Source organism: Serinus canaria, chromosome 4 (genome assembly GCF_022539315.1).
Source record: "Serinus canaria isolate serCan28SL12 chromosome 4, serCan2020, whole genome shotgun sequence".
Lineage (NCBI taxonomy): Eukaryota > Metazoa > Chordata > Aves > Passeriformes > Fringillidae > Serinus > Serinus canaria.
This window is the reverse complement of record NC_066317.1, coordinates 31,974,529-31,990,309: the sequence shown is the minus strand read 5'-3', so window position 1 is coordinate 31,990,309 and position 15,781 is coordinate 31,974,529. Positions and strand designations below refer to the sequence as shown.

The following is a 15,781-nucleotide window of genomic DNA, read 5'->3' as shown; positions in this document are numbered from 1 at the left end:
TGCAAAAGATTGATTTAAAAATATTTTTCTGTACTTTTCCACTATTTATTTTTCCTGCAGCTCTTAGAGTCTTTCAGAATTTCAGCTTTTAAGGGACGTTGATGCCTGTATATATCTTACAAATTATAATTTATCTATGAATATACTGTATGAATAGATAATATAGATAGGAATCACATATATAGATTTGCAAACTATATGTAATTCTTCTCTATTAAGTTGCTACATGTACACTTTTCCTTTTTATGTGCGTCTTAAACATAGTTTTAAAATATTTAAAAAATCTTCCATTATTGTGTTTTCAAAATTTTTATGCATACTTTTCTCAACATGCTTTTTTTCCTATAAAAAGGAATTATAATGGCAAATGTAAAGTAGTTCTTTTTCACAAGTATGGAAACAAGTCATCCTTAAACCCCAAATACGTGGGTTTTGCTTTTGCTAAATTCATTGCAGAAACATCAAATTATTCAACCTACAGATGGATATAAAGTAAATTCATTGTTATTGTTGTTTGTGTTGTTATTGTATGGTTTGACAAGAGACTCAATTCCCCTCCCATGAGGGACCTATGCTGGAGCAGTCAGTTCCTGAAGGACTTTTCTCTTTGGAAGGGACCAGTGCTGGAGCAGCTCATGAGGAACTGCATCCCATGGGAAGGACTCATATTGGAGCTGTTCATGGAGGACTGTCTCCTGTAGGAGGGGAAGACTGAGAGGAGTTCTCCCTCTAAGGAGGAAGGAGTAGAAAAGAGAACATGTGGTGAAGTGGCTGCAGCCCCCATTCCCTGTCCCCCTGCTCTGCTGGGGAGGGAGAATATAGATAATATTTTCAGTGAAGTTAAGCCCCTTGGAGGAAAGGAGTTTTTAATATTTAGTTTTGCTTCTCATTTATCTTACTCTTGTCTGATTAGTATTGAATTCAGTTAATTTGTCCCCAGGCTGAGTCTGTTTTGCCCATGACAGAAACTGGTGAGTGATTGCTCCCTCATTTTATCTTGGCCCATGAAACTTTCATTATCCAGTCAGGGTCAACCGTCCACAGGGAGACATTACTGTACTCCTGAAAATGTTCTCAGGATTAGGAGAATTTTTCTCAGTTGTGGTCACAGTCAAAATTTTGAAATCTGCAGAGTTGTCATAAATAATAGCTCCTGTCTGCATTTTAAATGTAATCATATTAAGGGGATATGAAAGGCAACATACTTGTTGTGGAAAACAAGGACTCCTGGAGTTAATATATGTTCACGTGAATATTGAATTTCAGTTTATAGTGCATCTTAAATTTTACATCTCGTCAATCTTGCAGTGAAATCAAGCCCTTAGATTGCATTTATTATCTCATAGGTGTCCATATAGACATCCTGCCTAATGTAAAATTGAAATGAATCAGTTGGAGATTGGAAATGGTGACAGCAGCATTCCAATTTTATTGATGTGTTTTGGAACAAAAGTCATAAGGTTATTGAATTTGCATCATGATGCAAGAGAAACAAGTATTTTTCTCCCCAAAAAAGCAAAAGTAGTGTTCTTCTGTAAAAAAACCTATTTCAAATAGTGAGAAATGTTTGGGGGTTTTGGAGTTGTTTTTTGTTTGTTCTGTATGGTTTTTGTTAGGGGTTTTTTCTGGTTTTTGTTTTGTTTTCTTTTTAATACTTCAAGAATGATAGCAATGCATTGAAAATTGACAGACTATTTTTTTTCTACTGTTTGAACAATTCTAGCATCTGGGTATAATATTTTTCATGGCTTTGTAGTCCAATACAGAATTGCAGCTAAAAAAGAATTTTAACTCCAATACACTGTGTAAATATAATAGGAAAACAGTGGGGTTACATAGCTCCTTGCAGGCTCAATGGGCTTTTTTTTTTTCCAGTATAAATTCTTCTCTACCTTGACTGCTTTAATCATTGCATCTGACTCATTTAATGTCTTAGTTTGCAAGTTCTGTATTGGCAGGTGAGATGTGGCTTGGTTTTAAAAGGACTTATGAATTCAGCCTTTTAGACCACTCTGTTTTGAGAAGTAGGTACTAACCAGAGAGAGTATCTATCTTTCCAAACTGAGAGCTGTGAAACAGGCAGGATTATCATCATCTTCATCATCTCTGAGCAACATATCTCCAAGGTTTCCAGTAAGGTGAGGTTGTTCCTTGAAAGGTTTGGTTTGTTTTTAAAGCCCTTTGGCACATTTTAAATGAATCCAGAATAATGGAAGATAACTGAATTTTCTGGTTAGCTGTGATTGTTCAGTTGTTAACAGACTCATTTGTTTATCTGTTTTATCTTATGCAAAACTAAACTGAAATTTAATAAAAATTTGTAAATTAAATACCAGTGTTTCTATCATTGGAGACTGCTTGATTACTGTATATTGTTTTTGCTATATAGAAGAGGAAAAAGAGCAGAAGTGCTGGGGGTAGGCATGGGAATAAAATGTGTTTTTCCAGTTATGAATGCAGTTATTCTACTATGGTGGAACTGCCATTTTATAAGCAGTAAGCCTTTTCTAGTTGCCATCAGTGAAAGATGCATAGGCTCTAAAAATGTTTCATTGCTTAACAATGAAATTCAAGGTTCTTTTTGAAGGTAGAAGTATGTGAACTGAAATAATCTATACTTGATTTGACTTAGAGGTTTTTTTTTTTAATTTATTTTCTACACTTGTGACCTAAGAATGCAAAATTTTACAGAAAAGATAAGTGACATAGCCTGAAAGCAAGTTGAATATGTATTACTACTACTACTACTACTACTACTACTAATTATTATTATAATATTATAATAATAATTTCCCCTTCCTTTATCAGGTTTTAGATTCAAAAAATAAATTAGCATCCTTATTTAAGAACTGGTATCTGTAACTTGAAATACCTGAATATATTTATTTTACTTACCAGCTTAAAGTAGGACAAATGAAAATACATTACATTTCTATAAAAACTCATCCTTACTTCTGCAAAAACAAGTTTTTTTGGTTTTCTTTCTGTATTAATGATAATACTTTTGTACTTTAAGCTAGGCGATACTTCATGGGACTTGTTTGCAGAGGTACTTATGTAAATTGCATCTCTCTGTCAGAATTTGTTTCTTAATCTGATCAAAATACTTGGTTGGACCTTGGCTTTTAAATTTTTACCTTCATGACTTCTGATTTTGATCTAATCAGTGCTGTTATTAAGAGTTATTTGGAGAGCTTGGAACTCAGAGAAGGGATAATGAGTCTATCTCCTCTTTGTGTTTTTAATCAATTTTGGTTTTCACTACATAGGCAGAAGAAAACTTTGTATGTTGAGTTATAGTTCTATTTATTTCCTTCAATTAATTAGGGACGTATTTTCTAGCTTGCATTATCTATTTTTGCTATCACTAATCTAGCAAAAAAACTAAACATGTGCTATATTCAATTCTAGGTTCAAAATAAATCTTAGAACCCTACGTGAAACTTTCAAACTGGGGGAATGTAAGACTCTGTTAGGGAGTAGTATTGAGATAAAGCTTACAAACACTGTGAACATCATACAAACTCCAGCATCTTGATCTTACTTAGGTGGCCTTGGTTTTATCAAGTAGCAGCATTTCCCATTATATTCTTGCAGGCTGTGAAGGAAGCAGGAGCAAGCTTCATTTCTTGAAAAGATTCAAGGACTGGTGCTAACTGGAAGTGGGCACAGTGGTGTAGGATTTTGTTTGTACTCATTGTTTTATCTTGGTTAAGTCCAGAGCCACAGTCTCAGAGTGATGGGGGTTCCAGGTTTAGTTCTGAGATGTAAAATTTTATCCAGCCTGTCTGTGTGGCCCTAATACCTATTCTGGTCTTATACTGTGAGCTAGGCATCTGTAGCATTATATTTGCAGACACCTAAGGACACATTTACATCTTCTGAGTCAGATTAGGTCTTTCCTCTGCTAAATGCAGAATGGGAAGGGAGGGAAATGTGCCTCTCATTGGAGTAGTTTGCAGAAAGGCGTCTCATATCTGAGCTATGTAACTTGATCAGTTTGGGATAGACTTTGGGATAGACTTTGGGATAGTCTTTGGGATAGTCTTTGGGATAGTCTTTGGGATAGTCTTTGGGATAGTCTTTGGGATAGTCTTTGGGATAATCTTTGGGATAGTCTTGACCTTTAAATGAAATTGAGCACTTGCCTTTGAAGGGCACTAGCTGTGGGTTTTGCAGTTCTGGTATCTGTTTGCTTGGGGATCTCTGCATCATTCTGTGATTCTTGATGCACAAGTCCTATATCTTTACATATATCAAAGGTATCACACTACTATAAATAGAGGATTGTGTTGCTGCCCTACAGGACTTGGTGGTAAATTAAAGGAAAATTGATTTAACTAGATTAACAAAAGCTAAAGCAAGGAACAATTTACCAACTTTTATTATCAATTTGGTTTCATTACTAATCAATTATTTTAATTTGTAAAAAGTTATACTGCTGTGGAAGATGGTGAAACAAGTAACTGAACCCCCCCTTATGCAGTCAGAATTAATCTGGAGCACAGTTCTCACCATGCCTGGTGTTTGATGTACTAGGTGTTTTATCGAGCACTGAGTGGCACTGTTGTGATGAGGTACTTGTTTTAAGGGAAGATGAATGCATGTTAACTGAGTGACCACATTGATTTAAAGGGAGGTTTTGTTTGTAGTTGTATTTATGTAGCATTTTCCTTGGGGAGGGAGGTACACAAAGACCATTAATCACAGGAAAGCAAAAAACCATCGACCAGTAGCACTTCAGGTAAGGTGGGCTAATGAAGGATGTGTTATGTTATTCATGGTCTAGTTTCAGAAGATCCACATATTTTTCATTTTGACAGTCAGAAATCAGATTAAAAGGAATGAAACAATCTATTCTGATGTGCAGTTTGTAATTTTTAACCAGATTAACTTTCCCAGTTTTCTAAAATTTGGAGTTGTATTGACTAAATTTCTGAGAGGCTCTGAACTGAGGTGACAGTATGGTGTTTCATAGGAAATAGATAATTGTGTGCTATATCTTTTAGACATTTAATCTTTTCCAGAAAATGCAAATCCTTCCTCCATGTTTCAAAGAGTATTAAACTCCAATTGATAAATTTCATTTTTTGGAAAAGACCTATTTAGTTTGAAAATGTAGGTAAGTTTCTAAGTTTTCAGTATTTGTAGGGTTTTACCATGAACAGTTTTGCTTTATGTTCTGCCTTTTACTAGTTTACAATATTAAAAGTAAATTCATTGTCTTTATGCAAATTCAAACTAAAAATTGTGGGCATAAGTATTTGTGAACCTTCTCTGGTATGAATTTTCAACTTAAATGCTGGAAATAAAATAATCCATGTTTGACCTGTATGTCACAATCATAAATTGTGCAGACAATCCTAATCAGGCTTTAGATTTTATACTTTATTTCTCGGTTGTGACTTGCTAAAAATTTTGGTATTTTTTCTTCTGCCTCACTAAGAATTCATCATTTAGTTTAACCAAGGAGTAGACAGCCTGGGTTTAAAGAATTGGCTTATGAAACAGTTTCCTTGTATTTTACTCTTCTCCATGAACAGAAATTAATAGATTAATAGAATTGAAAATTTAAGGCATGATCTGTGAAACACAAGCGTGATTACATGGTGGTGTATCACATACACAAAATTTTATTCTATTTATCCTACACTTTCAAGGAATGTCTTGCAAAAAACTTCTATAAGGAATTATGCAACCTTAATTTGTCAGACAGTCATATTGGGAGTGTCATATGGCTTGTAACTTCATATCTCAGTTGATCTGCACTTCAAGGTACTACAGAAACAGAAAATTTGGTAACTACAGAAAACAAAAATTTGGTAATTTTTCCAAATCCAAACCCCCACACCCTGAGTTGTACCTGGTTCTGAGCCATATCTCATGACAGAATATTCATCTCCTTCCCCTTCAAAAGGAAAAGCCAACCAACAACCCAAAAGTTCTGTGGAGGTTAATTTTTCTTCTGATCACAGAGTTGATCTGATTTACAGATCCCAATGAAAAATTGGGAGATGGCTAGATCCTGCACAAGAGAATTCAGGTTGGAACAGCTCTCATAGAAGGAAATCACAGACACAGATAATTAGGATTAATTATCATATGAAATCCCTTCTGCATCTTCTAAAATCTATCCTCACAGACTCACAGGTTGGATGGTTAATCAACAGTGAGCATATTTTCCAAAGAATTCTAAAGTATATCACCAGGATAAAAATGTCTGTACAAAAACAAGCATTTACTATTATATCTGTAATCAAAATGATAGATTTGCTGTAGACAAAAATTAAGTTATTGCCAAGATAATAACATGTACCTGTCTGTACTATCAGTATTTGAAATAGTAGAATCATTCTATCCAATATTTTTTTTAATTTTTTTTTTTAAATATGTAGCTTTTCATTTATTCATGGTCAATTTGAACAGATAACAGATTTTAGTTTGAAGAATGGAAGCTGAGAACATTAATTTTAAAAATAAAATATGGTACTATAAAGCCAGGTGCTTAGGGGATTTAAAAAAGGTTTTCCTCAACCTTAGGTGTAGTTTCATTTTTATTTGTACCACTGATGATAGTGAAAGCATTTAAAATGATGAAACAATGAGAGTATTCATACTGAATATTTATGGCCTTGAAATTTCAGTGATTGCTAAAGTTTCCAGTATACACCCTTACATACTTAGTTCTTCCTGTATAACTGTAATGGGTTTAGAGTTACTAATTTTCCCAGAATACACTTTTGTCCTTTATGTACCAGCTGCAAGATCTATACAATTTTGTATTTTCTTAATTCACTTTAATGTGAGCTCAATAAAAAGGCTTTTAAAGGATGGGAAGTAGTTAGCACTAATATTCAGGTAGCATAGTATGTATTTTTAATTGATAATAGCAAAAGCTGGTTTTGTAGTGATTTTTCTTGTCTTTGTAAATGGTTTTCATACTCTCTAATGTACTAAAAAGGTGATTATCCTTTATAATGCTTTTATATTATTATGTAGCAGATGACTTCGGGTAGCATAAAATGTTTGCGTCTTTTCCTCTAATGCTCTTGTTATTCCCTATTATTCTTTTAGGTATTTTGTGTTTACATGAATAGTAACTGGACAAATTCCTTTGCAGAACAACTGAAACACAAAATCCCCTGTATTCCTTTTTTTTCAGAAGATATTCTCTGTTGATACAAATAAAAGAGTTGTTTTGTAATTATCATAGAAGACTGAAAAAGGGTTGGAAGAGTGACTATTTTACCTAGAAAGTAACTGCAGTTAAATTTTTTTCAGTGCTTAATATAAAACTGTAAATTGTGGATTATTGCAACGAAAAGTTGCATTAGTTTTGGCTCTTTCAGTTATGAGGTAGCACTTCTAAGACATGCCCCATATAATATGACAATTCTAAGTTCCTCTCAGCATCCTAGAAATTCCTCAGCTGGAATCTAAGTAGATGTCTGTGACATACACAGACCTAAAACAAAATGGTGCATGTATTGAAGAATGTTTCTCTGGGATAAGTTCATCAGAGTTAAAAATCTAACAGCTATTAATTTTGATCTATTTACAAATTGAATGTGTCCCCACTGAGAAACAGGAGCCTTTTCAGGTCAGCTACTTATATAACAGGTTTTGGTAAGGTAATAGGCTTGCCAAAAGCCTGTAAAAACTTGATGCAATTAGTAAGGTAGTAAGAGTTTATGTTAGCTATTTTTGGAAGTGTCTGCATTTGGTTTCTGTAGGTTAGAAATTAGAGGAAAAAGACATTATGTCATTTATACTTGGGAAATTAATATTTTAGGTATATTTGAATGTTTACTAGTCCCCATTCCTGTACATATAAAGTAAAATCAACTTTAAAATTCCCAGTGTCTTTATAGTGCTTCAGTCTGTCTCCATTATATGCTGTGTATATTCTAAAAAACTTTTCTGTAATTTCAGAGAGTCTTTCCTAAAGGTATTAACTTTAAAAAGTGTAATAAATAATTACAAAGTAGCTGAAAAATCCCTGACTTTACACAGCTGCAGTTCATTGCCCCACAGCAACCTTAAAATGATCTATTAAATGATTATTAGAAACAATTAATTATAGCAGAGGACTCAAAGAGCTCAAATGTAATTTCATGGTTATAATTTTCTTGTCAGGTAATAAAACGGGATGAGCTTGGCAAGGAACCGTCTGACTGCTCCGTGTTCGATTTGCTGAAATACGATGATTATAACAGTGACAAGCGCCTGGATCTAGAAGAGTTCTACAGAGCTTTTCGTAAGTGCCAAGACTAGCCTCTTCCTTGAGTCCTGCTTTCTCTTTCTTTCTCTGTTTTTCTGAATGGTGGCTTTTGGTTTTTGAAGCATGAAGTGTTTGGATGCTGTAGTTAAATTAGTGCAATTTAATAGTCATGAAACAGCAGAAAAATTTTTAGCAGAAATCAATGATAGCCAGTAGCTTCCTGATTTATGAAGGAGTTTGGTAATGGAGAATTCATGGATAATCTCTCTTGATGCCAACATGCTTGGATAAGTCTGTGTTGTGTGAAAGTGGCAAGTAGTGTGGTCAAGGCATAATCCATAGAACCAAAATACCTCCCTGCTCTTTTGTTTAAGAGTGCTGATAAGAGCATTTTTGACAAACCCAGCAAAAAATTGTAACACTTCTCTTTGGTGCCTTATGGCTTAACAGGACTCAAAAGGAGATAAAGATTTTTGGTGTAGTTTTGCAAGGTATTTGTTCTCTGGGTGCCAAAGGGGTCTCAGGACTCCAAATAGAAATAAACCTTTTTTTCCCCTCACGATTTCCTTTAAGTACTTAATACTTTCGAGTTTACATTCTACTTTATTATACAGTAATGATTTTTTCTTTTTCTTATTATGTTGCATTGTAATTGTATGCTGTAACTTTAAAATTATCCCATTTTACAATATAGAAAAGATAATTTTTCACCAGCTCGGAGACTTTCAAACATCTTGAGCAAATGTGTGTAGTACAAACAAACAATTTGACTAAATCACTGGGTTAGCAGACAAAAGATGTTAAGAGCTTTTATACAGTATGTTAAAGGTAACATAGATATATTTTGTTATATCCAGATAAGAACTGATGATTTTTTACTCTTGTCTACCTCAAATTCAAGATTCAATCCTGAAATCTCGGTTTAAAAGCTCTTGCTCCAAACTCACTAGCATGGCAGCACAGAACATCAAGTTTGTCCTAAATTTGTTTTATAATTACTTATTATACATTGACTAGTCCATTAATGTATCTTTATTTTGAGTAATTACAGACTGTTGCTTTAGTCTTCTTGTAGTTTATCTTTGGGCAGAGAAGCACTCATCCACTTCAGTTGATGTCAAATGAAAAAGGGATAAAAAACTGCTTAGTTTTAAACTATAAAGTAGTGAGTTGATGTTATTAAAAAAAAAAAAAAATGGAAAGCAAAAAGAATAAACATGAAATGAATAATCAAGACAGACTGCCTGAAAGTATCTTAGTTTTTTACCACTGAATTAGATTTTTATTTCTCTGAAAGTCTTTCAGAAAGTGTGATTTTGTGATGCAGCTTAGCCGAACAAATTACTTACTGCTCCTAAAAATAACTTGATCCTGCTTCCTGAGGTTATCTTACTGGCTTCCTTGCAGTGTCCTAACAGTCACAGTCTCTCCTCTGAGTCACTTACTAAGTCAGCAGAAAAATATTCACCGTCCACATCCTGCCCCAATCCTGTCGTGTGACCTGAATTGATTAAGTGAAGGGTCAGACCATAACTCATGCAAAAGTGTGAGCAGAGCCAAGAAATAAGGTGGAGGAAGAAAATGAGAGCTATTAAGACATTGTGCTGGTGAGGTAAATTAATTCATCTGCAGCAGCAAAACACTAGGAAATACCTTAATTTCATTTTTAAAGGTTGTGATACAAGTTTGGCTCACAAAAATGCACAGAATTATACAGCATCTCTAGAAAAACACACATTAGCTGTGATTATATGGCTAGATGTTGTACTTCTAGATTGTGATTAAGTGCATAGATGTAGAAATTTATATAGAAGCCTTTATCAGCCTATATACAGCAATCCAAGAAGGTTAAAGACATGTTTATAGCATTAGCATGATTTTTGTAAACACTGTATTAATGGAAGCATAACATTGTTCTTTGAAATAAGACTTTGATGTGTCTCTGAGGGACTGTTTTGTACAGTTGTGAAACTCCAGACATAAGAATAGCTTTTTGTTATGTATTTTTAATGGATTTTTGAATAATGAAAATAATTTCCATATGGTATGTTAAGCATTGCCTTAATATGAATGTTAATGAAAACATTAGATTATATAAGATTAGGAACCATTTAGGTTTCTTTATTGCGGTAGAGTAGTGGAGAAGACCCTATTTAAAACTAAAAGACTATCTTGGAAGAGTATTTCTAGAGTAAGAGTCATTCTTTTATGTCATTAACAAAACTTAGATGTATTCATTGCATATTGAAAAATAAAACCAAAACCCAGCTGCTACTTCATTGTATGGTGTGTGCCCAGAAAGCCAAAGAAACGTGACAAAGTATTAGGCTCTGTAATGAAGATAAAATAAATACTCTTGAAATAAATTTGAGGATTCACTGTAGTTCAGTTTCATTTTATCTTAAGAGAGTTTGAATTCATTTAGTTTGACCTACCTTACCAGCATTAACAAAAATTATCTAATGCTATAAAAGGATACTAAGCTAAGCAAAACCAAAACCAATTGAGTGTGGCGCCTGGTCACTCGACTGGAGCTCTTATGGCTAAGCAAAATGACACAAAGCTGGAACCAAGCTCTCCACACAAGCCATGCCAACCCAAGGTAAAGCAAATGTGACAGCCCCTCTTGTGTTCTTTGCATATGGCCAAGCTGGTGAGATTTTACTAGCAATGTCAAGCCTGGATTTACCAGGATAAAGAGAATTAATATAGGCATGGAACCAGGTCCATGTATGAAAATGTGCACAAGAAGCAGCACAACACATCTTCCACACACTATTCCACAAAAAATATTTCTTTGGTTAAGCATCCATCTACAAAATAACTATACATTTTTAAAATGTATAGTTAAATATAGTTAAATATAGTTATTTTGTTTTATTTGTATTAAACAAAATAACTATACATTTTCTTCAATAAAGTGACATAGAAAGGTTGCAAATATTTATTCCAAATAGAAATAAACCTTTTTTTCCCCTCAGGATTTCCTTTAAGTATTTAATACTTTCGAGTTTTCATTCTATTTTATTATACAGTAATGATTTATTCTTTTTCTTATTATATTGCATTGTAGTTATATGTTGTAACTTTAAAATTATCCCATTTTACAATATAGAAAAGATAATTGTTCACCAGCTTGGAGACTTTCAAACATCTTGAGCAAATAAAAAGCAAAACAGGAAATTTTTTTCCCAAATTATTTTCATAACTATCTCATGAATGAAAGATTATAACTGAGTAATGGTATTTCCAGGGGATTGTCTTCTAAAACATGATAGTGTTATTTGGAGACATTTAAAAGACTTAGCCATTAATTAAAATAAAAAAGTTCTAGAATTTTTTGACCTCTTGCACGATCCCATCAATTGAACTTGACTGTGTGTTTTTCATGGTTTTTTTCCGTTCCTTTATATCTACTGTTATAATGTAAGTATGGAACCTAATCTCAGTTAATACTTGCTATTCCCAGTGGAATTGCCTTTATCCCTAATTTTAATGAAGGGGTAGATTTGAGAAATGTCAAGTTCTCATTGAAGTTTGTGGAACTGCTAGAATATGTGTTACTGCCTTTTAGTCACTCAAAATGGCAGTGAAGAAAATTTGGCTTTGCAATGACAGAGAAATTGATCCTATTCAAAGCTTCCACAAAGAATTCAAAGGAGTTGATTGTTTGATTCTTTGTTTGTTTTATTTGTGTACAAGAAATTGGTGTAATGTGAACACAGAAATGCTAAGGCAAGGTGGTAGAGGTTGGGCAGGGCATTTGGGGTCACAGTACCACAGTTTTATGCATGGCAATACCACAAGGGTTCTTTTAAAGCCAGTTTGTACCTAGCACTTGTAAAATATAAAATGTACAATAGTTAATAAATATCCTTTAAGTCTTATTTGAATTTGATCAACATTAAAGAGGTCTCATTTTCTAAAGGTAATTGTCCATCAGCATTTTCTATCGAGCATAGAACTTTTGAGAAAGTTGGAGAAGCTGTGAGAAAAGGCATAAGGGAAATTTGTGTCCTCAGCCTTAGCCTTAAAAGGGGATAGTGACAATCAAGCAAACTACTAGTGTGCACTTTTCCAGCTGTGATTTCAAATAGTATTTAAAAACTTAGGTAAGATTTTGAACACAGATAGGATTAAAAATCATATTCATTGTGGTGTTGAACAAACTGCTCTGTTAAAGTAGTTTCTTTTTAAAGAATTAGGCAATTGCATTTTATTTTAATAGGAATGTCTATCTTTGGAATTAATTATCAGTCTTCTTTCATTAGCATTTGCAGGTAGGACTTTTTTCATTGGCATACTTAATTAGAAATTTTCCTCACAAATACCAGCAATTCTATTTTTAACTCCAACAGTAGAAAAAGAACAACCTTAAGGGCAAAGATGAAGCATAGGCTGTTTTAAAGGTATTAATATGCACATAATTCTATATCTATACATACATATATAGACATGCTTGCTTGTATTCTGTCATTTCCTTTCGACAGTCTCATTTTATCTGACACAATGGATACACATTAGACTGGACAGCCAAATGTAAATAGCTATGTGCAGTGGAATAAAAAAAATCCCTTTCCCCTTTCACAAGGTGAGATGCTGAGGCAGTAACAAGCAGGGAATATATCTCAGCCTTGAACATTTCTGCCAAGCTTCACAGAATGTTGCAGACAGATGAAGATGCTTACTGGCTTCTGTAAAGTTTTTTCTGGCTATAGTCTTTTTATATTGGTGGGGGGGAAGTAAATTGTAGTGCTGTAGCATCTATCTCATAATTATTTGTCTGCTATATTCCATAACAGTTTAATTAAATCAATAGTGTGTGCAGAGAGGAACCTGAAAAATTACTTCCTCTAGCATAGGTAGATAAAGCAGAAAGTTTAGTTCTAGTTGGATTTTTGGAGCTTGGGACTGAAGGAATCAGCTGATTCAGCCCTCCACTGCTTTGGCCACACCATGTAAAATTGTATCCTAAAAGTGATCCAATTCCATCTTAGTGTTTTGTTTTGCTTTTCTGCATTCCTTCCTCATGCAGTCTCAAGCTAAAGGATGTTTTATCAGCAGACATTTTTTAGACCGGGAAGGATATATTTAACTTTTTCTGAAAGGGCAGGCAAAATCCTAAAATGAAGGAGCTGAACAAAAGCTAAAAGGATTGTGGAATACAATTTATGTTTTCAGTAATGTAAATCTCAACCAGTGTGCTCCCTTTATTTTTCAAAGATTTTCTTTCTTTGCTTAATGTCTCCTGTGGTATCATGATAACTTTGTGTTCACTGTAAATGTTGTCTCCTTTTGTTTTTCTTCTAGTGTTCTTTTCTAAAATAAATAATCTTACTTGTTTTCCTCCCATATAAATAAAATTTCAAAGCAGATACTTCAAGTGGCCTTTCATGGTGGGCTGTAAAATCTCAAGGCATAGCACAAGGAAATAAATAGTAATAAATTATTCTGTTTGATCACTAAGCAGATGTAAATGTAGGCATTTGTCTTTGTAATTCCAGTAGAAAGAATTACACTAACTTAGACATTTATAAATAAAACTGATTGAATACAATTAATATAAACCCCAAATTTATTTTACATAATTGAACTAAGAGCTCTATGTATCAATTGACATTCTGCATAAAATGAAGGGGAAAAAAGCAATGTCTCTCAGAATTGATTCCTATTGTAACTATTCCTATTGTTAATGCTCTTGATGTTGTGTAATGCTCAAGAAAAGGGGCCACAGAAGGGATTTGGGCACTGAGGACTGTAAAAAATACCCCATGGCATATGAGAAATTGTGAGAATTATCTAAGCAGAACAAAATATGACTAATGGTCATTCTTCTATGAACCATGCTTTTTAGTTTTGCTGGAATTTGTGCCTTCAGGCATCACACAACACTGGTAACAATATCTAATCTGTTGTGCAGCAGTTACTGGGGATCTTGTATTGCTGCTGTACATACCAATGCTGTATATATTTAAAAGTACTTGCAGTTTTGAAATGACTTTCAGGTCACACATACCAAATTTGGGGTTCAGGCACTCCTTGTGGCTGAAATATTGGTATGAAGTGATTTATATACCTCCATTAAAAACAGATATTATGGAAATTTTTAATCTGGTCCAAAATTACAAGAACTTGCTTTGGGCTCACCTTTTACAAGAAACTTTGAGGTCAGTGACTTTTATGACTGTGCAAATCAGTGCTTTGTTTTGTCTTGAATCATGTGGAAAGGAAGCAGCCAGAAGTTCCTATAAATACAGTGGTCATTATGAACACATATGCTTAATTATTGTATTCTCTCAGTTCTGGAAAAATATTCTAAAACATCACTGCTTTCATTATAATATCTCTACTTCTACTTTAAGTTGTCAGATGCAATAATTACAGTTGCATGTTCAGAAATTGTTTTTTTGAAATGTGAATCATCGTTTCTGGGGCAAAACAAACAAGAATTAAAGAACCAACAATCCTATGACAAAATCTAAATTTTAAAAAGGCCTAGACTGAATTACTCAATGAAGTTAATGAGACTTCCCACTGGATTCCTTAATTTATCTTGAAGTCCACAAAGGCTAATTACAAAAAAACCTTATGTAATTTCTATTTCAAGTTAATTCAATATGAGGTCTCAAATATTGTATTTACTGTGTAATCTGAGTCAGAACTTTATGGCTGTGATGAGTCTTCAGTAGTAAAACATGTTAACAAATAGTAGAGGAAACATTTTCTGAGGGTGGAAGAGGTATTATTCTGTCTCCTGCTACCATTAATTCCTTTTCAGTAACAACTTGAGTGTATTAGATTGTTCCAGGGGGTGCTGTATTTCACCACCAGCCTCTGAAAACACCAGTAAACATCATACTGAGCAGGAGCTGTTGGACTTCATGGTAATTTGTTTTGCTCAATCTGATCTATCTCTCAAATTCTTACCTGTGCTCTAAGTATTTTCAGTCTAGAGAATCTCAGCTGGAAGAAAATACACCCTCTTTTATTAGTGGGCTGAACTTTAAACTGATCATTAGAAACAAGAAAACCTCTAAGGTTTTAAATGTTCTTTCATGGATTGAAGTAGTGTGCCTGAAATTTCTCACATGCCACTAAGTCAACTCATTTTGATGCCAACTGATTTTTCTTGATGTTTTGGGGGAATCAGGTAACATATTTATGGCCACCATAGGTTTGCATGAGTAAATAAACCAAATATTTCACAGGCTCTTTGGGCATCACACTCAAGAAACGAGGAGATGTTGTTTATGAACCTTGAGCTCTGCTGATCTCTAATCCTATCAGTGCATTTACCTGGAAGCTTTTACCTGCTTTGGTGATGTATGTTACTAGAGATAGCAGTATGAAGTACAGGATTGCAGAGGATGAGGACTGGAACAACACACCTTAGTTATAGTAGCTTTGTTTCAGGCAAGGGGATTGGTGGAGACTGACTTGCATGGCATTTGTCACTGGCTCAACATGCCAAGACTGAAGTCTTACAGGAAGTCTTTCAATGAGCTTATTCTGGAGAATAACACAAAATGGTGGGAGAAAAGTAAACATCAAAAAATTACT

At 33.9% G+C, this 15,781-nt stretch overlaps 1 protein-coding gene and 1 long non-coding RNA gene across 2 annotated transcripts in view; one reads left to right on the top strand and one right to left on the bottom strand.

Moving 5' to 3' along the window:
- Nucleotides 1-15,781, top strand: part of FSTL5 (follistatin like 5) — a 243,965-nt gene that overhangs the window by 118,820 nt on the left and 109,364 nt on the right. The window contains exon 5 of the mRNA XM_050974227.1: nucleotides 8,137-8,257. Within this exon, the coding sequence (XP_050830184.1) occupies nucleotides 8,137-8,257 (121 nt within the window). The remainder of the gene's footprint in view (nucleotides 1-8,136; nucleotides 8,258-15,781) is intronic.
- LOC127059594 (uncharacterized) overlaps nucleotides 1-15,781 on the bottom strand; it is an 876,248-nt gene that overhangs the window by 775,452 nt on the left and 85,015 nt on the right. The window lies entirely within an intron of this gene.